Below are 23,603 nucleotides of genomic sequence, written 5' to 3'. Positions count from 1 at the left end.
CCCGGTGGCGCAGCGGTTTAACGCAGCCTGGGGTGTGATCCTGGAGACCCGGGATCGAGTCCCACGTCGGGCTTCCTGCATGGAGCCTGCTTCTCCCTCTGCCTGTGTCTCTGCCTCTCTCTCTAGCTGTGTCTCTATGAATAAATAAATAAAATCTTTAAAAAAAAAAATGTGTTATTGTCTCCATATAAAAACATAGAGGGGCACCTGAGTGTCTCAGTGGTTGAGCATCTGCCTTTGGCTCAGGTCATGATCGTGGGGTCCTGGGATCAAATCCCGCATTAGGCTCCCTGCAGGAAGCCTGCTTCTCCCTCTGCCTAGTTTCTGCCTCTCTCTCTGTGTGTCTCTCATGAATAAATAAATAAAATCTTTAAAAAAAAAAAAAAGAGCATAGAAAAATAAAATCCAAAACTGTTCTCCCCTCTGTACTGTGGACTTAGAGGGTGGAGGAGATACTCCTGGGGAGCCCAGACTTAAACTTCTGCATCTATGTTAAAGAAGTGTTATTTTTACATCTGTTGTGGGGAGTAGAGATCAAATGGAAAGTGTCCCACAACCAGAAAAAAATGTTTCTTCTTAGCCTCACGGTCTCTGCCATCCCATCAGCCTGAAACTTGCCCAGCCAGACTCAGGTTCCCAAGATTCCTGAGGCTCCCCAGGCCTCTGGAGGTGAACAGATGTCACTAGGACACACTTTTTACCTAGATTTTCCCTTAGCCACACAGGTTTCTCAACCCTTCACCGATATGAGAGGGAGCAGTTTAAAACACACCTCACCCCAGACACTGAATCAGAAGCTCTTATTAATCTGCATTTGGGGGCGCCTGGTAGCTCAGTTGGTTAAGTGTCTGCCTTCAGCTCAGGTCATGAGGATTGAGGGCCTGGGATTGAGCCTTGAGCCCTCCAAGCCCTCCACAGTCTCTGCAGTCTCACAGTCTCCGGCTCCCTGCTCAGTGGGGAGCCTGCTTCTCCCTCTCCTCTTCCTGCTGCTCCCCCTGCTTGTGCTCTCTGTCTCTCTGTCAAATAAATAAATTTTTTTTAAAAAAATCTGCATTTATAATAAACTTGCTGGGCCATTCTGTGGCCAGTGCTTCCGTCTTCTGCCTTCTCCAGGCCTCCTTAACTGGCCTAATCCCCCATTGTGGCTTAGGGCTCCTCGCTCCAATGCAGAAGCAGTCAAGAATTCCTAACTCGATGTCTCTGCCCATTCGTGTGTACAGTCCCTCTCACAGTGTGGTTTTTTTTTTCACAGTGTGTATTTAAACAGCTAAAACAAGATGGGTTCTGTGAAGATACAAAAGACTCTTTTGGAGAGCAATTTGGCAATATTTGTCATGTGTCATACTCTTTGACCCAGAGAGTGATTCCAAGGATTACTATGGGTCCTCTAGTTTCTACTGTCCCCCTGGACCTGTTCCTAGAACCTTTGTGCTGCACTTGGGGGTGATCTCATCCAGTCCCATGCCTTTAAATGCATCCATAGGCCAATAATTCCCAAATGTGGATTGCCAGCCCTGACCTCTCCTCTCAACTCCAGAATCTATATCAGGCTCCCTACTTGACATCTCCAAATTGGATGACTAATAGGAAACTCACTTAACTCTTAATTTCCCCTCTCCCCCCACTCCCAAATCTGCTTCTTCCCCATCTCAGTAAATGGCACCACCTTCTACTTCTTCACTGAGGCCATCCTTGTTTCCTCTTTCTCTTACCCCCTCCCCACACTGAGCATCAGCATGTCCTACCCATTCTGTGTCCTAAATATATGACAATCAGTTTCTACTTCTCTCTAAGCCAAGGTTTGGCAAACTACTGCCCAGCTAGACAGGTCAATGCAGCATGCAAATTCCTGTTCTTGTACCACCCAAGAAAGCATGAGGCTCACAAAACCTAAAATGTTTACTATGTGATCCCTTACAGAGTTTGCTTCTCTCACCTAGGCAAGAAAACAGCCTCTCTACTGTTGTCTCTACTTCTATTCTTGCCCCCACTGTGCTCCTTAATACATTTTTAATGATTTTTCAAAAAAAAAAATGTAGATCAGATCAATCAGAATAAAGCCCATATACCTTATCACAGCCCAAAAGGCCACTGTGGTCTGGCTCCTGCCTACCTTTCTAATCTCATTTTATCCAGTGATCACTCCCTCCCACCACCCAACCACTCTCCTATCTATAGTCACATGGCAGCAAGGACTTTGTACCTACTGTCTACCTAGAGTGCTTTCTCCCAGATATTGTCCCAGGGACTCTGGACTCTGCAGGCTGCTCTTCATCATTCAGGTCCCAACTCCAATGTTTCTCATAGAGAGCCCACCCTGCATAAGTAACACTGTCCCCAGCTTATTTACTGTCCCATGATCAAGTTTTATTATCTATAAGGCACACATTGCTATTTAAGAGTATCTTGATATTTTCTTTTCTTATTTGTTATCACCTAGCCCTACAAGCATTTTACCTCTAAGAAAGCAAGGTCTTTGTGTTTGATATATCCCAAGGCCAGGTACAATATACTGTGTATACTGGGTGCTTAACAAATACTTGGTGAATGAATGAGTGAATGAATGAATGAATACAACATGAAATAAAGCACTTAGCTCATCAACATAGAGCAATTGCTCAATAAATGTTAGTTCCTCTAGTATTTTAATTGCTGTTTTTCATATGGAGAAGCTGAGGTCCAAAACTATTAAGTGACTTGCCTCAAGCCATCCAATGAGTCAGTGTTGGAGTTGAGAATAGAAATGAGAGTTCCTCACTGCACACCAATTTTCAGACAATTGTCTGAAACCAGTTTTCAGTTGTCATTACATTTGATAAGACATGGCACTTTTTATTTAGTTCCTATTGAGAAGTTTTTAGATTCCTTTTCTCTATCCTCACTTATATTCATAATACAACTTTTGTGCTTGAATGAATTTAAGTCTTCCAGAATGTCCCTGAAGATGTCAATAGTTGATGTGAAACCAGTAGCATCTATTAGCAACTCCTCTCAAGTCACTTACTTGAAAAAAAAAAAAAGATTTCTCTTCCTCTCTAGATTCTCATGATGCTGAATTTTTACCTTCCTAGGTGGGAAACAAGAACCCCTCACCAACTGTCCATGAAAATTAATGCCCTTCTATCAATGTTGTCTATAGAACATGCCAAGATAAACTATCAGGATCCTGCTGTCCATGTTACAGCCTATAAATCCTGATTGCCAGGATCAATATTTTAATAATATATGTGTCTAATTATATATGTGATCTGAGAGCACTAAGAAGTCTGGATTTAACAAAAAAAATTATTAGGAAGAATTTTAGGGATAATGTAAGTAAAGGATATAAAATGTATCCACAAAGAGTAAGTTTCAGAAAGCTTAAAAGCCATCACATGAACCATCACCAATACCCACATACTTTGAGAGCAAACCAAAGTTGAAAAGGTCAACTCTGGGAGTTGAAGATGGGAGGCATCTCCTCTGCCCCATAAGCAGTTTGTTTATGGAGAACATCAGCCTTAGAACCCAGTGCTGAGAGATGAAGTCCTGGTGTCCTGGAAGGCAAAATCTCAAGGCAGGAATGAGATAAAAAGAAATCCATTGGACCAGTTGGAATGTAAGAACCAAGAGAGAGAGAAAAAGAGCTGTGAAGATGGGACCCTAGGAGAGAAGGAATAGGGTCAAGGAGGTAAGATGGGGACTGCAGAGGCCCCTTGTTTACCTTATGTCTATAGCCACATTTGCTACAAAGAAGAAAAAAAGTATTGAGAAAGAAAGAAGAAATGGGAAAATTACTCAGTGCTTTGTGAAGTAGCCCCAGGATTGAGACCCTCCAGAGGATTAACAGAGAGCCAAATGCATCTACCCCCAAACATTAGCTACATTCTGCATCTCGACACAGCCATCCTTGAAGCTTGTCCACATGCAGATCCTCAGTGGGTTTGGGATTGTTTCAAAAGTACTCTAAGATCTTAAAGCTGGGTGACCTGGATCTTAAAGCTAGTGACACTGTTTCCAGGCTTCTTTCTTGATATTGAGAATGTTTTGGGTTTTCTCCCCAATGTCTTTTCTGATAGGCTACTAAGCAGTCAACATCTCGTGTCCACCATCATTAGCTGTCTCTGAAATCCACCAAAACCCATTCAAAGTCAACAAAAGCTCCAACTTGTAAGAGACATGGGCCATGCATATGGGACAAGAGCACCAACTGCAGGAACCTTGATAATGCCCATATGACTTCCCCATCACTACTTAATTTGAATCACCTCTGCACCCTAGAATCATAAAAGTAGCTTTTTAAAAACTGCCAATGCCTAGGACCCACCTAGAACCCACCCTACACCTCTGAAAACAGAATATCGGGGTATAATTCCTAGGAATAACATTATTTCAGTGATTCCCTGACTTTACTGACTGCTGGAATCATCTGAAGATATTTTAAAAATGCTGATGCCAGACTCTCACCATCAGACAGTCTGATGTAAATGGTATGGGGTGTAGCCTGGGCATTGGGATTTTTAAAAACTTCTTTGGGACCCAACATGCATCCAGGATTGAAAAGTAATGCTCCACCTTAACCCTTTCTAACCGCATTCCTGTTTTCAACACCTAGCCTTTCAGTGGCTTTTAAGCAGTGTGCTCTCAATATTTCTTGGTTTGATTTCTCCTGCTGAAGTCCTGCTGTCTTTTCTCCTAGAATACAACATGAAATTAGTCCTCTGGTAAGTAGAGTACCTGGAACACCAGCTTGGGGACAAAGTTCATTCCTTGGTGGCCACAGTCTACCAGCTCAAGTGTTATAGAGAGGAAGGAATGAGAAGCAAGGGCTTCAGATGAGGAGGAAGCTCTCTGCAGGCACATGAGGGAGTCTTTTTCTTCTCCCTTGCAGAAAGTCATTGTGGCACGTGGACAAGGAAGTATTAATAACTTTTCTAAAGAGGTACTTCTCCAAGATTTGGTGTTTCACAGACCACAGCCAGTGCTCTCAGTTCTACAGATGGCCAACTTCTGCATTTCAGATAGCAGCTTCCAAAGATAGCTCAACTTGTATCCCTAAAGCAGAAGACCCAGCTATGGGGAAGGGAACCATCAGAAGAATCTCTAAGCCAGAGGTCAAACACCACCACCCACATGTTGGTCAGGGGCAAGAAGACCCACCACCCAGCAAAATCGTTGCAGGTAATTGAGACTTTTGAAGTAAAATTAAAGTAACAATGTTACAGCATTATAAGAACCAGGGCTTCATGGCAAGCCCACAGTGACAGCCACGGACTGAACATCCCACAAGAGACATATTTTCTAGATGGGGTCCTGGCTCTGCCCTGCTACCACTTACTGGGTAAACTTGGGCTGGAAATTATGCTTTCTAGGTGTGACTTCCTCTTTTGTAAAATGCGAAGCCAAAAGACTGAGCCTTTCTTTGACTTCTTATAAGTCTGTCCAAGGAGAAATGGAGAAGTCACAAGCTTGCAAAGGTGATGCCACCATGTCATTAACAGGTGTGCTCCACTACTCTCGTTTAGGGCCTGCTGTCCTGGCTGGGGATCCAGCAAGCAAGGCTGAGCTGTCTACAGGCTGTGACTTCCACAGCTCAGTGACTAATCAAAAAGACCTCTCCAGGATGAATGTTGTAAGTAGGATAAAAGCATGTGTTAGATTCCTAGCGCTGCCATAACAAACTGGAAGGCTAAAACAAGAGAAATGTACTGTGTCACACTCTGGAAGCCAGAAGTCTGAAATCAAGGTATCAGCAGGAACATACTCCATCTGAAGACTCTAGAGGAGAATCCTTCCTCATCTCTTCTGGCTTCTGGTTGCTCCATGCATTCCTTCACTTGTGGCTGCATAACTCCCATCTCTGCCTTTGTCTTTGCATAGACTTCTCTCTGTGTCTTTCCTCTGTCTGTCTCTTATAAGGACACTTGTCTTTGGATTTAGGATCTGCCCAGATAATCCAGGATGGTCTCAGGTCCAGATCCTTAACTTGCAAAGACCCTTCTTCCAAAAAAGTTCACATTTACAGATTCCAGGGGTTAGGACTTCAACATATCTTTTGGGGGACACAATTTAAAGCAATACAGCCTCCAAATAGAGAAGGGTAGAAAGGTGTACAAAATCCTACCCATGCTTAAATCTCAGGTCATCATCTTGCAATGTATACAAATACTGAATCATTATGTTGTGCATCTAAAACTAATATAATGTTATATATCAATTATACCTCAATTAAAACAAAAGCCAGCCTAGGTTAAAAGTCATCTTATCCAGGAAACTTTGCCACTTCTCACCAGATATTATTATTGCCACTCAGATATTATCCCCACTGGGCCATCTAGTTATTCTTGCACTGTTCATGCCTTCTCTTCCTACCTTAGACCACTTGCATCAGAATTACCTAGGGGCTAGTTAAGGAATACAAATTTCTGACCTCCTTGCTCCAGCCCCTATTACCATCCCTGCTACAAAACAGACTTTCTGGGCATGGGGTCCTGGCATGTGCATTTAAGGTCATCTCCTGGGAGAGTCTGATGCCCCAGAGGTTTGAGAAGCCCCATGGTATGCCATGAACCCTATGACCTGTTCTTGACTGGGTCTCTAGATGTCTTACGTTCATTTAAGCTGATGGGATGCACGAGTGTGGACCTGACGTCTGAATGCCTGAGTTCTGCTGCCCACTCCCTGTGTGACTTCAGGCTGTTTACCTAAACCCTCTGTGCTTCTGCTTCCCCGTGTAAATGAAGATAAGCATAGTGCCTACTCATTAGGTTGTGGGGAGGATTACGTGAAGTAGAACATCTGCAATATAGAACGTATGTGTCTGGCATATAGGATGCACTCAGTGAACTTACGTTGTCATGAAACAGAACAGGTTGCCAGTGGCTTCTTTCTTTCATTGAATTCCAAGATCCCTCCTTCTTAGGAGCAAACTCTGATCATCCCACCAACATCAATCACTCCTAATGTTTATTGAGCCTTTTTCTTTTCCATGCACTGTGCTGAGCTCAGCACATGCTTTATCTCATTTTACCTGCACAACGATGGCATTAAGCAGTTGGTATTACTACTATCTCTCATTTTATGGCCAAGAAAACTGAGAACCAGATGGGTTAAGATATTTCCCCAGAGTCCCACAGTCAGAGAATGGTGAGGTGTGGATATAAAGTATCAACTTGGGTCCCTGCTCCCACTGTTTCCCTGCACTTCTTACCCCACCCCACCCCATGCAGGGCATTCTCTGTACCCTCATCAGGCCCAGCTATCTCTCTGAACCAGCTTCCTTTTTTTAAAAGATGTTATTTATTTATTCATGAGAGACACAGAGAGAGTGAGGCAGAGATATAGGCAGAGGGAGAAGCAGGCTCCACGCAGGGAGCCCCATTTGGGACTCCATCCTAGGACTCCGTGATCACGCCCTGAGCCAAAAGCAGATGTTCAACCACTGAGCCACCCAGACATCCCTCTGAACCAGCTTCCTAAACCTCCCCCACAGTTTCCCCACACCAAACCCCATCTTTTCTGATCCCTCTGAGCCGTGCTTCCATGCTTTGCCTTCTTGGTATGGGGCCCTCCAAGAAAATGCCCTCTTCTCAGAGGTATTGAATCAAGTCATGTTTCTCCTCCATCTTCCTGGAAGTTCCTTCAAATCTCACATCTATACCTAGGGTCTCCCAAACCTAAATCCCTCCCCTGCCTCTCACACACACAGCCACTTGGACTGGTTTCTCCCGCAACCTCCACTACCCACTGGGAGCCTGCCTCCTTCTTCCTTCTTTGCTTCTGTAGCTCCTTCAAGTGGGAGAAATCTGTAGGCCTGGATGTCAGGGAAGCCAACAACCAGTCAACCTTCAAAATGTCCCTCCCATCTTCCCCTAAATCCCAGGTCTCTTGGCTACCCCTAGATCTTCCATCAGCCCCTGTTGGAGAGGGGCCTTCTACCCTGCCCCACTCTGCTGCCCACCCTCCCACTTCTTGTCTCTGGCCAAGGGCATGGGGCCACTATCAGGCACACAGGCCTTATCACTACGTAAACACTTCCTCTTTCCCCAATACTGGTTCTCACACAATAAGTAATCAGGGTAAACTTCCTCTGACAATTTACTGAGCAAACACTCACTGTGCCTCTGCCCTATGCTAGGGCCTATGGGGAACCCAAACCTGGTCTCCACCTTGAAGAGCCTTGAATCTGGTTGAGCTGAAGCACAGAACTATCAGAGGCTCTGATGCTTTGTGGCCCAGTACACTTGGGTTCTAATCCCATTTCTGCTATTAGCTGTCTATGCCTTGGAACAAGTTACTTACCCTTTCCAATCTTGAGTGCCCTTAGCACTGAAATGGGACTAATACTGCCTAGGTATGCTGTGAAAGTGAACTAAGATAAGATTCATAAAGGACCTGGCAGAGAGCCTGAGATAAAGACATTAGTTCCAGAGTTCCTGGGGGAGGTGGAGGGGGAAGGGTCTGCCAAGAGCCTCAGGCTTCCTTCAGGTGGGGGAGGAATGTGGTTATAGGAGTGGCTACCTCCAGGGATTGAATTCTGCCTTGAAAGCAAACACTGGGAAGAATGGCTTCTTTCTCCCACACTCTAGTGAGGTTTAGGAGTAGATGTGGTGCCATCTTTCAGGTGTAAATTGAGTGGTCCCCGCATATGACACGGTCCACGACTTAGTCAACGAGAACCATTAGCGACTTGAGTGTTGAGAACACAAAATGTATAAATATGTTTTGTGTGTATGTATGTTAGGTTAGGCATCTGCCTTTGGCTCAGGTCATGATCTCAGGGGGCCTGGGATTGAATCCAGTGTTGGACTCCTTGCTCAGTAGGGTGTCTGTTTCTCTCTCTGCTTCCCCCCACCCTATGTTCTCTCTCTCCCTCTCAAATACAATCAATCTTAACAACAACAACAACTAACCCCTTGGTTTAACTAACAGGGGCTGTGAGGGTGAGTGGGTGGGGAGGGGCTAGTTACAACATGTTCCTATGCAACAGCAAGAGAACCTTACAGGATAAACTGATTTCCTATGTAAGTGCTAACTGTAGGGGCTCAGCCTAAAATGAGAAATCGCTGAAGGCCTTGAGTAGTTGGGAAATTTCTCACCGTTGAGAGTGCATGCAGAGTGTCCAGGCCAAGCAACCAGCCATACAATAAGACAGAAGAGTAAAAACAGTTCCCTCTCTCCTCTCCTCCATCAAAACATGTCAGCAAAATGGACCACCTTTTAACCTCCATACTTTGTTCTTTCTTAATACTGCAGACTTGTTTTGTGCTCTGGTCGGGGTTTGTAGCAAACATGGGGGAGAAAGAGGACAGAGGGGCTGGGTACTGGTAGGGGGCACAAAGTGCTAGGTGAAGAGTAGCAGGAATTGTAAAGTTGGCTCCTTAACTCAAATGGGGTGATGTGGGGAATGGGGTGATGCTGATTATCCCTCCACTGAAGGAAGATTCTAGAGAAAGATACCAAGAGGGAGCCCAGTGCAGTGGTGGATAGGGCCTCAGCATTGGTGCAAGGCTGACTCAGTTTTCCTTGGGCCTTTGGCACTGACCAGCTGTGTGACCTTGGCCAAGTTAATTTACCTCTTTGAATCTCAGCTACCTAATCTCTGAAAGAATAACAACATCTGTTTCACAGAGTTTTTTGTGAGGACTATAAATTATGGAGCACAGAGGCTGCCAGAATGGAGGTGATAAATTTCCCACCCCTTCTCAAGCTTCTAAGAATGCTCCAGAAATACAAGACTGGTCATATTTAGTGTCTGGCCCCCTCACCCCCGCCAACCTGTGGCTAAGTTAGAATTTAACTACTTATGTGAAAGCCCCTTCCAGTGCTCAAATTCTCTGGTAATACATGTGGACTGGGTCAGGGAGGACACTCATCACTTTACCTTCCTTCCAGGGAACTTTGGTTTGGAGGCTGCGCTCTGAGTTTCACATGCAGTGCCCCTGGGTGTGAGGATCTGTTAGAGAATGGGGCCCTGCAGGGGGTTGGAGGGTATGCCCAGAAGCCTGACAACCCTTTTCCTTTTCTTTTTTTAAATTAATGTATTTATTTGAGGGAGAGAAAATGCACGGCACAAAAGCAGGGGGAGAGGCTGAGGGAGAGGGAGAGAGAGAATCCCAAGCAGACTCCTTGCTGAGCAGAGATCTCCACACAGGGCTCTATCTCACCACCCTGAGATCACGACCTGAACAAAAATCAAGAGTCTGAAGCTTCACCAGCTGAGCCCCCCAGAGCCCCCTGACAACTGGTTTCCTACTAGGGCTCCTGCATCTGCGTCCATGTTCCTTCCCTCCCTTTGCTGAGATTTGCCTTAGCTGATGGTGAGCGTGGTAAAGGGAGTGGAGGGAGGGGTAGTAATTGGATGTCTGACCCAGGGATTCTCACCTCTGGTTGCATGTAAAATATCCTAGGAAGTTTTGTAAAGAAAATCCTATAAGCCCAGCCCCCATTTATGAGATTCTGATTCTCTTGGCCCATGGCAGTGGCTGTGGATCCTTGGAATTTTAACCATGCCTCCAGGTGATTGTAATGTGCCAGTGGGGGTGAGGACCAGTGTTCCCCAGGCTGGTGACTGCCCTCACCCCCAGGAATTCCCATACCTCTGGGCTGGAGCCGCTCTGCCCTCCTTTCTAACTCTAGGAGTCCACATGCCTGGTATCATGTATATGTAGTCATGTGGACTTGCTTCCATCCTGGCCTTCTGTAATTCACTCTGAGACACAGCAGCCAGAGTGGTGTTTTTTAAACCTAAATCGGAGATGTCTGGGTGACTCAGTGGTTGAATGTTTGCCTTTGGCTCAGTGTATGATCCTGAGGTCCCAGGATAGAGTCCCGCATCAGGCTCCCTGCAGGGAGCCTGCTTCTCCCTCTGCCTGTGTCTATGCCTCTCTCACTGCCTCTCTCATGAATAAATAAATCAGATTTTTAAAAAATAAATAAATAAACCTAAATCAGATCCCATTCCTTCCCTGCTTCAACATCTCCACTGTGTCCCATGTCAATCCCAACACCTCACCATGACCAACAGTGCCCTGCTGTTCCCCCTCTCATTCCCATCCCTCCTGGAACCAGACGCTTTCTGTTTCTCAAAAGCACCAAGCTGTCCCCACTCCCTCGGGCTTTGCACTTGCTGTGCCCTCTGCCTGGGGTGCTCTAGTTGGTGGCTGGCTCTGCTTCATTCTGGGCCTCAGAGCTGTCCTTTCTAGAGAAGCCTTCGCTGAATGGTCCATCTGGTCCTTTTTCTCCATACCTGTGGCTTCCTATCTCATCCCAGGGAATACCCCCCTACTAGAGAATGAGCTCTATGAGAACAGGGAACTTGTATAACTGGTTTATCACAGTGCCTGGCACAAAGGGATTCCCAGTAATTATTTGTTGAACAAATGAGTGAATATGTACATAGAATATGTTTACACACTTAAAATCAAGAATTTTTATGTACATATTTCCTGTATAAAACATGATCAGAGATCTAGAATGGAAATGAATGGAAGGTATTAGGGAAGAGAGCATCAAAGGAGAAGGGAAAGGAACATTTAATGAACACTGACTTATGAACAGTACCAGGCACTGTTCTGGGACTTTGCATACATCTGATCCTCATAACAAACAATTGTTAACAAAATTCCAAGGATCTGCAGCCAACAACAGAATCAGAATCTTGGAGGTGGGAGCCAGCTTTATTGCCCCCACTGTACAGATAAAGAAACTGAGACTAAGTTACTCCAAGTTAAACTACCCAACAAGTGTCAGAGCAGGTTATAAACCCAAGTTTATTGGACTCCAAGGCAGGCTTGTTCATTGCATCATTCTGGAAAGAGAAATTACCTTAATCCTTACCTCTCTCTACTCTCAGGGAGTAAAAAAATCTCTGGTGAATGTGGACCCAGATAGCAATGGCTAATTGGTGATGGAGCTAATTTAGCAGAGGGAGCAGAAGAGATAGGAAAGGAGAGAGAATTTATTAATAGTCTTGCCACTAGACCAATTTAAAATCAACTTAAAATCTCATTTCTTAATTTTATTTGTGATCAGTTAAGAATCTGCACTCCTTTTCTATTGTTAAAAAAAAAAAGTATAGTTTGCTTGATTTAAGTTCTCAAAACCTCCTACATATGAGCAAGATTCCCTGGGTCATCAGAATGTCCTGATGGTACAAAGAACCTTTCTGAACATCAAAATGCATAAACCAGAGGGTTATATTATATAAACCCAAAGGTGTTTGGCCTCATTGGCCACCATGGGCTAGTTTGTTTGGGTCCTCGATCTTAAACTTCCAAATCTAATTTCTAGCCAAAGGACTAGAATATACCTTTAGAATATGCTTTAAAAATATCCCCAGAGCTTTCCTCAGGGGCCGCCAAGGTGCTCAGTCCTTCCGAGGAAGTTAAGGCCGCGTTGGGGTGAGGCCCTCACTTCATCAGGTGACCAGCACCACACCCAGCAGCGCCCGCTCAGCCCTGGCCCTCCTGATGGCCTCTGTCTTGGAGCTCACCTGCATTGCCTCAGCCCTCCTCGTGCACAACCACAAGGTGATCGTCATGGAGGATAAGATCAATGCCTTCATTAAAACAGTGGGTGTGAATGTTGAACCTTTCTGGCCGGGTTTGTTTGCAAAGGCCCTGGCCAATGTGAACATTGGGAGCCTCATCTGCATTGTAGTAGCTGGTGGACCCAACTCAGCAGCTGGCGCTGCACCAGCAGGAGGTCCTGCTCCTTCCACCAGGGCTGCCCCAGCCAAGGAGAAAAACGTGGAAGCAAAGAAAGAAGAATCTGAGGAGTCTGATGATGACATAGGCTTTGGTCTTTTTGACTAAACTTCTATAAGCTGCTCAATAAAAGCTGAACTCTTAAAAAAAAAAAAATCCCCAGAGGGGCACCTGGGTGGCTCAGTCAGTTGGGATTCCAACTCTTGATTTCAGCACAGGTCATGATATTGGGGTCCTGGGATGGGCCCTGCCTAGGGTTCCCTGCTCAGCAGGGAGTCTTCTAGTCCCTCTCTCTCTGCCACACCCCCCACTCGTATCTGGACTCTCTCTCACTCACTCAAATAAATAAATAAATAAAATCTTTAAAAAAAAATCCCCAGAACTTGGTTTATATCCAGATTCTCTATAATCTTAGTCTTTGGCAACCATTTCTGCTCTGAGCCACAGAATGCCTTTTGTTATTTTTAAATGAGCTGTTTCTCAATTAAATCTGATCAAAATACATCAAACTGTCTAGCATGGGAAATGAGTTAGACACCCTCCTTGCCCATAAAATGCAAATAGCATAATAGTAGCTCCCAGGGATTGTTATATAGAGGCTTAAGCTTAGGGAAGAACCATCAAGTGAGATATAAACACAATGTGGAGAATCTGTAACATAGGATGAGAAGTTTGCATGCTTCGTTCTGTAGATGATGAGCTGTATTAATTAGAGCTCTTTGGTTTCAGAGGCAGGAACCAATTCTGGGTTAACTGAAGAGAAAAAATGGGCAATCTGTTGGAAGGACCCTTGGGAGTTTACAGAATTGAAGGAAGAACTGACCAGGCTAGAGGGGATCTCCAGAGGATGAACTCATGACTCAACCTCAAACCTCCCATCCCTGAATCCCCACTGAAAATGCAGATTTCCAGAAGTATCTGCTTGGCTTAGTTTGGGTCATGTGCCCACCTCAGAGGATTTGGGATTGATTGTCCTCCAGAATTTTGCAGAACAGGGAAAGGGAGACAGTTCTCAAAGGAGGATATACTGGCCAGGCAATATGCTCTAGTAGCCACTGAATGCTTCTAAGCATAGAAACGATGTGATTAACATAGATCACATGTTCCTAGGTATTTGAATCAATAGGTTCGTTTGATCCTTACAACAACCCAGTAATGTAGGCACATTTATTAGTTCCTATCTTTAAAAAATGAGGAAAATTGCAGTTTTGAGAGGTTATATGACTTTTCCCAAGAGGGAAAGCTCTTTTTGAACACTAAACTCTGTTTCTCCTTCCCATATGCTTTTTCTATCCTTTATAGTTATTGGTTTGGCTCTAAAGTGTTTAAAGAAAGACCGAGGTAAGAGATGGGTTATAAGCTGTTAGAATCACCCAGCATGGAAGAAGGGGGCCAGGCTAGGCCAGTGGGAAGAGGAAGGAAGCAACTAGACGTGAGGCACAAAGCTCAAAAAGTAGTTTGCAAACTAGACTGAGCATTAGAAGCATTGGGCACCTTGTTAAAAACACCAATTCTGAGATATCATTTCTGACTTGAACCAGAACGTGGCCTGGGTGGTGATGGAGAGTAAAACACACACCCATACTATGGTGGTAATCATTTTGCAATATGTAAGTGTATCAAATAAACACATCATACACCTTAAACTTACACAATGTTATATGTCAATTATATCTCATAAAGCTGGAAAAAATTTTAAAAAACACACACCCATCCTCGATATAGGTGATTATTCTATAGCCAGCTGGACACTGGTCTGTAGACGGGTGTTTAGAAATCACTGACCTATTAGACCCTTTTTTCTAAATGTCCTCTAGTCCAGTTTCTTGTCTTATCTCCCTGCTGTTGCAGTTAAGCATTATCAAGGTATAGCTTTGGAGTAGTTGCAATTTGTACTCATTACATTTAGAGTCATATATCTGCAGTATCTCTTCTGAGGTCTGAGGGATAAAAATAAGGACAAAGAGGTAGGGTGGCTCCTAGCTGTCCCTTTATTTTGTCAGTGTGTCTGAGGCTTGTGGCTTTTGACAGGGACCCTTGGGAGATGACTTTTCCAGCTTTCCCTTTGGGGAGAGTAATCCTGGGTTCTTACCCTCCCTTTCACTGCAGTAAGTCTCCATAACAAACACACCCAAGTCTGGTATTTCTGAACTTATGGCTCTGTACTGAATACACGCTGTTCCTGGAGCCAGGCTTATTTTGCAGTTTCTCCTTCCCACCCCACCCTTTGGTGCCACTGATGGGCTGATCCAGCCTTGACGTGTGATAACCTACTTGCAGGCTCTGGGTGTTCTCTCTGCAGAACAGTTTAGACTTTCAGTAATATCTGGAATTAAAAGGAATAGTGGTCTTTGGGTGTGATATCTGGTACAGATTGGAGAACAGGATTTTTGGTCTCAAATGCTCCCTGCCCCTATATTTACAGTGAGGGGATTCACAAGAATGAGTCACTGGGAAAGAGTTTCCCAAACTCAGTCATTTGAATGCCATCCTCATGGTTTTGGCCAAAGCTGTGTGCAATCTATCTGTTATTTACAGAGTATTTTCCACAAAATCAATTAACATGTTCTGCTGGAGTACTTCCTATCCACTCTAACTCTAGCCTTGCCATAAACAGTAATGTTTGTGAATAATTGTTTATGAACAATTAATGTTATGTAAATCATCAAGTCACTGATTCATGAAATCAGGTCTGATATGCTACCTGTAAATTTTCTACTATACATTAAAATAAATACACATCTATTAGAATTGTGTAAATATTCACCTGGGTATTATCTAAAATCCTCCCATAGAGGGAGATATATGTATCATTAGGCATATATGTATTACGCTTTGGGAACATTATTACCCTAGAAAAGCCCATGTGCTAAAAGGCACATGGCTCCAGACCCCTCAATTCTTTGCAGTTTGGATGTCAAGCATGAGAATATTTCTTGAGAGTCTATTTAGTGAAAAAGTATGCTTTTATATCCTCTTGCTGCAGAACTTAAGCCCTGTGTTGGGCTCTACACTCAGTGTGGGGTCTGCTTGAGATTCTCTCCCTCTCCCACTGCCCCTCCCCCCCACTCAAATAAGTAAAATCTTAAAAAAAAAAAAAGAAAAAGGAAGTGAGGAAGGAGCACAGAAATGGACCTTGAGAGAAGATTAAGAGTCAAGCAAGTGGAGAAGACGAAACACCTTTTCAGGCAGGGCCCTGTTGATGGAACGGCAGAGAGGAGGACTGCTTCTTGTTCATATCTAGACCTCTTTGACCTGCTTGTGAGGTGCTCCACCCCTGTGCCCCTATTACACTGGGCACTTCTGTCCCTAGCATATGAAATAATAAGAAGAAAACCGCCTTTACCCTCATTCCCACAGGAAGACAAAGACTCTTGACTTAATGGCTAAATCTGGTAGATCCTTAGATGTGGTGACACCAAAACTTTAGCCAAAATCCATCAGCTGTGCAAAGAAGGTCTGGAGCTGGGGGAAATGGAACCACTGTGCATATGATAAAGGGAGAAACGGGTTGGCTCTTGAGAGGTAGAACAAAGTAAAGCAGTGGGAGAAGGGAAGTCAGAGATGAGAGGTGGAAAGAACCAGTGTCACAAAAGTCCTCAAAGGAGAGAGATGTTGAAGTGCTATCAGGAGGACTACAGGGTGCATGTCTCAAACCTCAGTAAGATCTGCTATTCCCACCACAGCACAGTGAGTGACTTTTTTTTTGCCAAGGCAGGCATGGGACTGAGCTCCAGATCTGGACTTTTGTGGGACAAAACAGGGCCCCTTTATCAGGATGGTGAGAAGATTCACAGACTGATCTAATTGAGGTGAAAAAAAGAATGTGGCCCCAGAAGTAACCATGACCATCAGAAACCTACAAGAGATCAGATAAAACATGGGTCAGTATGAGAACTCTCAAGGTGTGCAATCACAGCGGTGCACAGGCATGCCTCCCAGGGGCTCATGATTATGAAGATTCCGTTTCTGCCCTAGCCACAAGTCTCTGGAAACTTTGGCTGACCAAGGCCTGCCAGTTAGGATTCCAAACCTCCATGTATATTCCTAGCTCCTGTAGAAGGCAGAATTTCTGAAATGGTCTCCCACCCCACACCCATAGATTTCCTAATACTCTGAACCCTTGAATAGGATGAGAGATTACCTGTGGTTGTGGTATATTATATAACACAGGGAGATTATCCAGGTGGGTGTGGTCTAATCTCCTGGCCCCTTGAGAGAGGAGAGCTCTCTGTGGCCTGCAGCAGAAGAGGAAGTTAGAGATTCAGAGCACATGGGAGATGTGATGTACTGTTGCTAGCTTTGAAGATGTAACAGGCTGCTTGAGAAAGAGGGGGCACTGTTTGGGAGCAGAGGTGGACCCTGGCTGGCAGCCAGCAAGGAACCAGAGACCTCAGTTCTACCGTCACAAGGAACTGGGTTTTGCCAACACCTGGAGGAGTTTAGAAGTGGGTTCTTTCCTGGGGCCTCCAAATAAAAGCTCAGCTTGTAGATACCTTGATTTGTGGGAACTTAAGCAGAAAGCCCAACTGCACCTACTAGACTTCTGACCTACAGAAGTCAACTGCCAGCTAATACATGGGTGTCATTTTAAGCCACTAAGTTTGTGGCAATTTGTTATGCAGCAATAGAAAACTGACATATGTCCTCTCCCCTCCCGCCTGATGTTGACCTTGGCATCACCTCCTGGCTCTATGGGACTCACATACCCTTTTATTTATAGGATGCTTTAGCTGGGACCTCTTCCCTTAACCCCTCAACATTTGTCATATTCTCCTGACCCTATTTGAACACAGGCCTAGGTTCCCTTGGACTGTTGCATCTGGAGGGATCCTTGAGTGGTGAGTATGAGGCCTCTTTTATCCATTTGTTTGGGTAATTGCAATCTCTAACTGACCTGGACTGGAGTCCCATATCTAATGGGATGGTGACATTTATTACCCATATCCTCAACACCTAACACAGTACCCAGCATATAGTTTGTGCTCAATAATATGTGTTGATGATGCTATAGAATACAGAGAGAAGGAAATCTCTGGATCATCCCCACCAAACATTCCCAATGTTTGGATGTTGTAGCCATGTTACCTTTATGTAATTCTCAGGAGACACCATGGTCTTTTTTTTTTTTTTTAATTTTTATTTATTTATGATAGTCACAGAGAGAGAGAGAGAGAGAGGCAGAGACATAGGCAGAGGGAGAAGCAGGCTCCATGCACCGGGAGCCTGATGTGGGATTCGATCCCGGGTCTCCAGGATCGCGCCCTGGGCCAAAGGCAAGCGCCAAACCACTGCGCCACCCAGGGATCCCGACACCATGGTCTTCTTTGCCTCAGAGTCCTCTGTTCCAACCTGCTTTTCCTCCACCCTCATCCCTTGTACTTCCTCTTTCAAGTGGCTAAATCTTATTCTTTAGGTCTCACCTCAAATATGATATTCTCTGGAAATCCTTTGGTCCCCAGTTCAAGATTAGGCCCTTTCTTGTTCTCCAGCAGTGCCCTATCATTGTAGATGCCTTTGTTCTGTGTGTGTATGTGTGTGTGTGTGTGTGTGTGTGTTTGTTTTGTTTTTTAAATAGGCTCCATGCCCAGTGTGGAGCACAACCAGGATGGAGCACAACGCAGAGGGTACAAGATGGGGTTCAAACTCACGACCATGAGGTCAAGACCTGAGCTGAGATCAAGAGTCGAATGCCCAACTGACTGAGCTACCCAGGTACCCTACAAATGCCTTTGTAACTGTAATTATCATTTTGCTTGTCTGGAATTCCTACTAGGCTGTATGCTCTATAATAGTGAGATGTGCTTCCTTTTCTCTTCCGAGACTCAAACCACCTACATAGGGTAGGCTCTCAATAAACATTTGTTGAATGGGCATGCTTCTTCATCATCCAGGGATCCTGTCAAAGTGCAGATTTTGATTCTTAGACCCAAGTGGGGCCTGAAAATCTGCATTTCTAACAAGCTTCAGGTGATGCTTCTGCTGATGGCCCATGAACCACACTTTATTTTACTTGAAGATTTTATTTATTCATTCATGAGACACACACACACACACACACAGAGAGAGAGAGAGAGAGAGAGGCAGAGACACAGGCAGAGGTAGAAGCAGGCTCCATGCAGGGAGCCCAACTTGGGACTCTATCCTGGGTCTCCAGGATCACAACCTGGGCTGAAGGCGGCACTAAACCGCTGAACCACCAGGGCTGCCCCATGAACCACACTTTACGTTGCAAAGTAAGAGTATAGGCACTCCCACCATTGCCCCACTCTGACAAAAGATTTGCATTTAAGAGAAGCTAGATAGGGTTGAGGGAGCAAATAATGGTCACAGGTCAAAATTTCCCCTGTCATTGCAAAGCCAGCTGACTCATTTGCAGAGATGAAGCCAATAACCTTGGCCTTATTAGCAACTGAGCTAATGGCCACCAACCAATAAATAACAACATTTGGCTAATTTGCATTTCAAAATTGTTTCCTTCTCCTGCTCACACTCTAGGGCAGGTGCTAATGAACCATGAAATGTCTAAAAGCATTGGCAGCAAGGAGGAAAAGGGGCAGAATTGACCCATGCCTGAAGAATAATAGTCCTTAAAGATCAAGAGCTACAAAATGCATTTGCAGTGGTATGATGGGACCCTCTCAATCCCCTTCTCTTATCCTGAGCATCCATACCCTGTAGAAGGTCTTTAGGGAGGGAAGGAAGAGGAAAAGGAAAAAGGAAAGTAAGAATCCTAAGGAGCCTCTGGCTGAGTGATCATGCTATTCCCTACTGAATCTTTCTGGTTGATATCCAGGTGTTTGGAAACTGTAAATCACGTGCTCACTTAGGTAGGTAGTTCATCAGCTTCCATCATCAGGAGTCTCACCTGTAGCAGAGCGAAGGTGTTTTGGAACATTCATGAAATATTTATAAACAACAACAACAACAAAAAGTTACAAAATGCAATGTGGTATCCTGTACACAGAAAATCCTGGAACAGAAAAAGGGCATTAGTAGAAAAACTGGCAAAATCACAATAAAGTAGAGAGTTTAATTAGTAGTGTGCCAGTATTGGTTTCTTAGTTTTGACAGACGTACTGTTAGGAGAAACTGGGTGAAGGGTCTATAGGAACTCTCTGTATTATCTTTTCAACTTTTCTGTAAATCTAAAATAATTCCAAAATAAAAAGTTTATTAAAATAATCAAGAGCTAGACTGTACAGTTTTCTTTACTTTTTGTAATAATAGTATAGTAAGTTTCTGAAAATGTAGAACAATTGCCATTGGTTTAACAATAGAGATTTGGAGGGCAGCCCGGGTGGCTCAGCGGTTTAGCGCCGCCTTCAAGCCCTGGGTATGATCCTGGAGACCCAGGATTGGGTCCTGCGTCAGGCTCCCTGCATGGAGCCTGCTTCTCCCTCTGCCTGTGTCTCTGCCTCTCTCTCTCTCATGTATCTCTCATGAATAAATAAAGTCTTTAAACAAAAATAGAGAATTGGAAATGTGTGTTCATGGGGGGAAAAATCATCCAAAACAAAGTAGCACTCGGGGAAGGAGCCAGAGGGTGGCTTGTCCAAATAGCCAACCTGGCCAGGTAGTATACTGGTAATACCTGCATTCCAGAAGTGCTTTGCCACATATCATGAATTCAAGATATTCTGAGGGCTAGTTCCTCCTAATTCCTACCTTCATTTATTTAGCATCTCAGGAATTTCTTCCATTCTTGAGAAGCTCCTTATTCCATACTCAGGGCTCAGGGTGTCTTTTGTTTATTTGTTTGTTTGTGTAACAGAGCTATCTTACAGACTTGGCTGTGGTATCACATTTTGCCTCAACTGTGTTTCCTTATGTACTAGAGACTCTAAGCTTGCTGAGGCCACAGTACTTGAACTTCATTCACTATGATTGCATGAGCAGCACCTGACTCCAAGCTGTGCATATTGTGGTGGCTTAGTAATTATTTGTTGGATGGATGAATAAAGGATGTCCTTCAGCATTTAAAGTAAATTTCTGCCTGAAAACCATTAATTTTCTGATGATATTTCCTCTTGTGTGTGTATATATATATATATCCCTTTGGTGGAACTTGATGGAGCTTACTAGGTCTTCAGGTCTTGTAAAAAACATATCCACAGGCCTTTTCCAAGTCTGGTGAATTCATGGGAAGTCGTGCAGATCCTATTACATCTTATGGAAACCATGGCTTTGACCAAAATAGTCCACAGTGAATACTCTGGTCTTGGGAGGCTGCTTCCCGGGACCTACATGGAGGCCCAGACTCTGAGGTGACCGTATGGGTATAAGCAGAGGCTGTGCAGTCAAAGATTTGTGTATTTATTGCTTTTGCTGTACTGTAGTGCCTACTTCCCTAAGGAAGCTGCTTGGCTATCACTCCAATGTGGTGGGAAAGGAGTTCAGAGTTCATCTACTTCCTGGAAATCCTGTGACCCCTGCCAGGCCAATGGCCTTCATGTGGTTTTTAAAGCTTGAAGCTGGAGAAGGGGCTTTTGCCTTTGAGAACATGGAATTGGGAAGATTTTGATACAAGGATAGCTGTCAGCCACTTTCTCTGCTAAGTGGAAAAGATCTACAGGAGAAGGTGCCTTGGGATATGGAAATGGAGAAAGAGGGACCTAACATCAATATTTATGTCTGGATCTAATTGTCCTGTAGGCCACTTCAACCCCCTGAACTTCTCAGTTACAAGAGCCTAAAATGCCTTTTTTTTTTTTTTTTTCCTTAGCTGACTTGGGTTTCTGTCAGTTGCTGTGGAGAGTTCCATAATCCTGGAGAAAAGTGTGCAACTCTCTTTCCACACCTCATGGGACCAGTACCACCAGCTCAGCCAGGGAAGCATCCACCTGGGCCCCTGTTTGGACTATGTGCTGGGCAGAGATTGCCAGCAGCTCTCCCACAGCTCAGGCTCTCCCTTTCATGTCATGATTCTGTCCCTGAGGTGGTGGCACCTCACCCACAGACTACATATCCTAACCTTTCTTACATTTAGCTGGCAATACATGATTAGCTCTTACCAATGGAATGTGAGTGGAAGTGGCACATGTTGTTTCCAGGCTGGAAGGCAGTTAAGAAGCAGTGGTTCCTTGTCACTTTCTCTTTTGTGCTACTGACTAGCTGGGTAAGGAGAATTCCAAGGCTAGAGCCATAGGAAGGAGCCTGGGTTCTGCATTTGGGCCAGAAAAACTCCCATTTGACTGTTATATGAGTGACAAACTTTTATTATGTTCAGCCACTAAAATGTTGGGATTTGGGATGCTTAGGTGGCTCAGTGGTTGAGCATTTGCCTTCATGCTCAGGGTGCAATCCCAGGGTCTGGGGATCAAGTCCCACATCTGGGGTCCCTGTGAGGAACCTACTTCTCTCTCTGTCTATGTCTCTGTCTCCTCTCTGTATGTGTATCTCTCATGAATAAATAAATAAAATCTTAAAAAAAAAAAAGTTGGGATTTGCTTGTCACAGCAGCTAGCATTACTCTAACTACTACACTTTTAAGAGCTGGAGCCAGATTGAGATGAAGATCTTGTTTGTTTGGTTTTTAAGATTTTATTTATTTATTCATGAGAGACACACAGAGAGAGGCAGAGACACAGGCAAAGGGAGAAGCAGGCTCTTCAAGGGGACCCACATGTGGGACTTGATCCTGGGACTCTGGGATCACACTCTGAGCTGAAGGCAGATGCTCAACCACTGAGCCACCCAGGTGTCCCTGAGTTGAAGATCTTGTAAGTAAGAAGAGTCACAAGTGAAGCTTAAGAGAGGGAGGCCAAAAGATGAAATGGGAAAAGCTGGACTCTGTAGTTAAGCTAAAGGGATGATTTCAAGGATGGAAACTGGAGACAAAGTTGAAGCAAACGGGGAGGCCATGGGAGAGATAGTAAGTGACGAATATGAGCAGAGACAGATCCAAAGAGAGAGCAAACCAAGCAGGGGTACCCATGGCTCAGTTGTATGTCTGCCAGCAGCATGGAACATGGGTGGGTCTTCTAGGTTGAGAGGGGCAGGGGCAGGTGGGAAGGAAGCACAGGTAGCATGGGGGGATGGGACCAGGTACTGGGCCAGGGTGATAAGTCAATTCCACAAACAGGAAATCAGTCAATGACAGTAGAACTTGGGAATATGTTGGGATGTAGAACAGGAAACAGGTCAAGGCAAGTGGTTTAGAACTAATGGCTGAGGTAATTTGGAAGTCTCATTCTCTGTGGAGTCTTGGGATGAGCCTGGTAGGTAAAATAAAGGAAGGTGGGGATGAGACCAAGGCCAGGGCTCATGCCTGGCCTAAGGGGGTGGCTGCTGCTCAGCCCTGTGGATTATTGCCATGTGGACATGCAGCCATAAGGTCTTCAGGTCTTCTAATTTTTTTCAAGAAAAGCAGGAAATCCTGATTTTTTTTTTTTTTTTTGAATCTCTTGAATTTTTTTTTGGCAACCAATTGAAAAATTTTTAAAAAACACCCTGCGGGCCAAATAAAACACATTCACAGGCTGAATTGGCTCACAGGCTGCCAGCTATTAGCCTCTGGCTTAAAGGAAATGGGCAGAACCAGAAGCATGTAAAAAAAACCAACAACAACAAAAAACAAAAAACATGAAAATCATTCAGAGTTTCACCGGATTGCCAAGCACCACAGGAAACTAATAGAAGAGCTTTGAGACAATCACCCACAAAACACAATACATCTGGTCTTCAGAAAAGCTATGGGCTTCTGGAAGTTGCCAGAGATGTACCTTGTAGTTCCCCAAATCTGTTGCAGTTTCCTCAAAATTGAATCCATAGCTCTGATATGAAGTGAGCTCATTTTCTTTCATCTCTCTCTCGGGTGTGCCAGTTTTTGGGGTAACTTTCTTTTCTGAAAGCCATTGACTTTATTTTGACAGCTGCATTTCCAGTAAAAGCACTTGAGTGAAGGCAATTTAGAAA

At 44.4% G+C, this 23,603-nt stretch overlaps 1 protein-coding gene across 2 annotated transcripts; it reads left to right on the top strand.

Annotated features, from left to right (window-relative positions):
• The first annotated feature begins 378 nt into the window (after window positions 1-378).
• On the top strand, window positions 379-22,059 carry LOC121493802 (60S acidic ribosomal protein P1-like). 2 transcript variants are annotated; one of them, XR_005988563.1, is made up of 5 exons: window positions 379-5,160; window positions 5,505-5,611; window positions 17,483-17,527; window positions 18,265-18,401; window positions 21,412-22,059. XR_005988563.1 is itself a non-coding variant. In XM_041760053.1 (3 exons), exon 3 carries the CDS (start codon window positions 12,450-12,452, stop codon window positions 12,792-12,794), a length of 345 nt encoding a protein of 114 aa, XP_041615987.1. In that variant the 5' UTR covers window positions 379-5,160; window positions 5,505-5,611; window positions 12,320-12,449; the 3' UTR covers window positions 12,795-15,786. The 2 variants fall into 2 exon arrangements, 1 of the variants encoding a protein (XP_041615987.1); XM_041760053.1 differs by lacking the exons at window positions 17,483-17,527; window positions 18,265-18,401; window positions 21,412-22,059 and adding an exon at window positions 12,320-15,786.
• Window positions 22,060-23,603: the final 1,544 nt, after the last annotated feature.

The sequence above is a fragment of the Vulpes lagopus genome, chromosome 6, assembly GCF_018345385.1.
Source record: "Vulpes lagopus strain Blue_001 chromosome 6, ASM1834538v1, whole genome shotgun sequence".
Taxonomy (NCBI): Eukaryota; Metazoa; Chordata; class Mammalia; order Carnivora; family Canidae; genus Vulpes; species Vulpes lagopus.
This window is presented reverse-complemented; position numbering and strand designations above follow the sequence as displayed.

Coding starts and splice junctions, on each gene's coding strand:
- LOC121493802 (XM_041760053.1), top strand. CDS start 12,450: ATGGCCTCTGTCTTGGAGCTCACCTGCATTGCCTCAGCCCTCCTCGTG.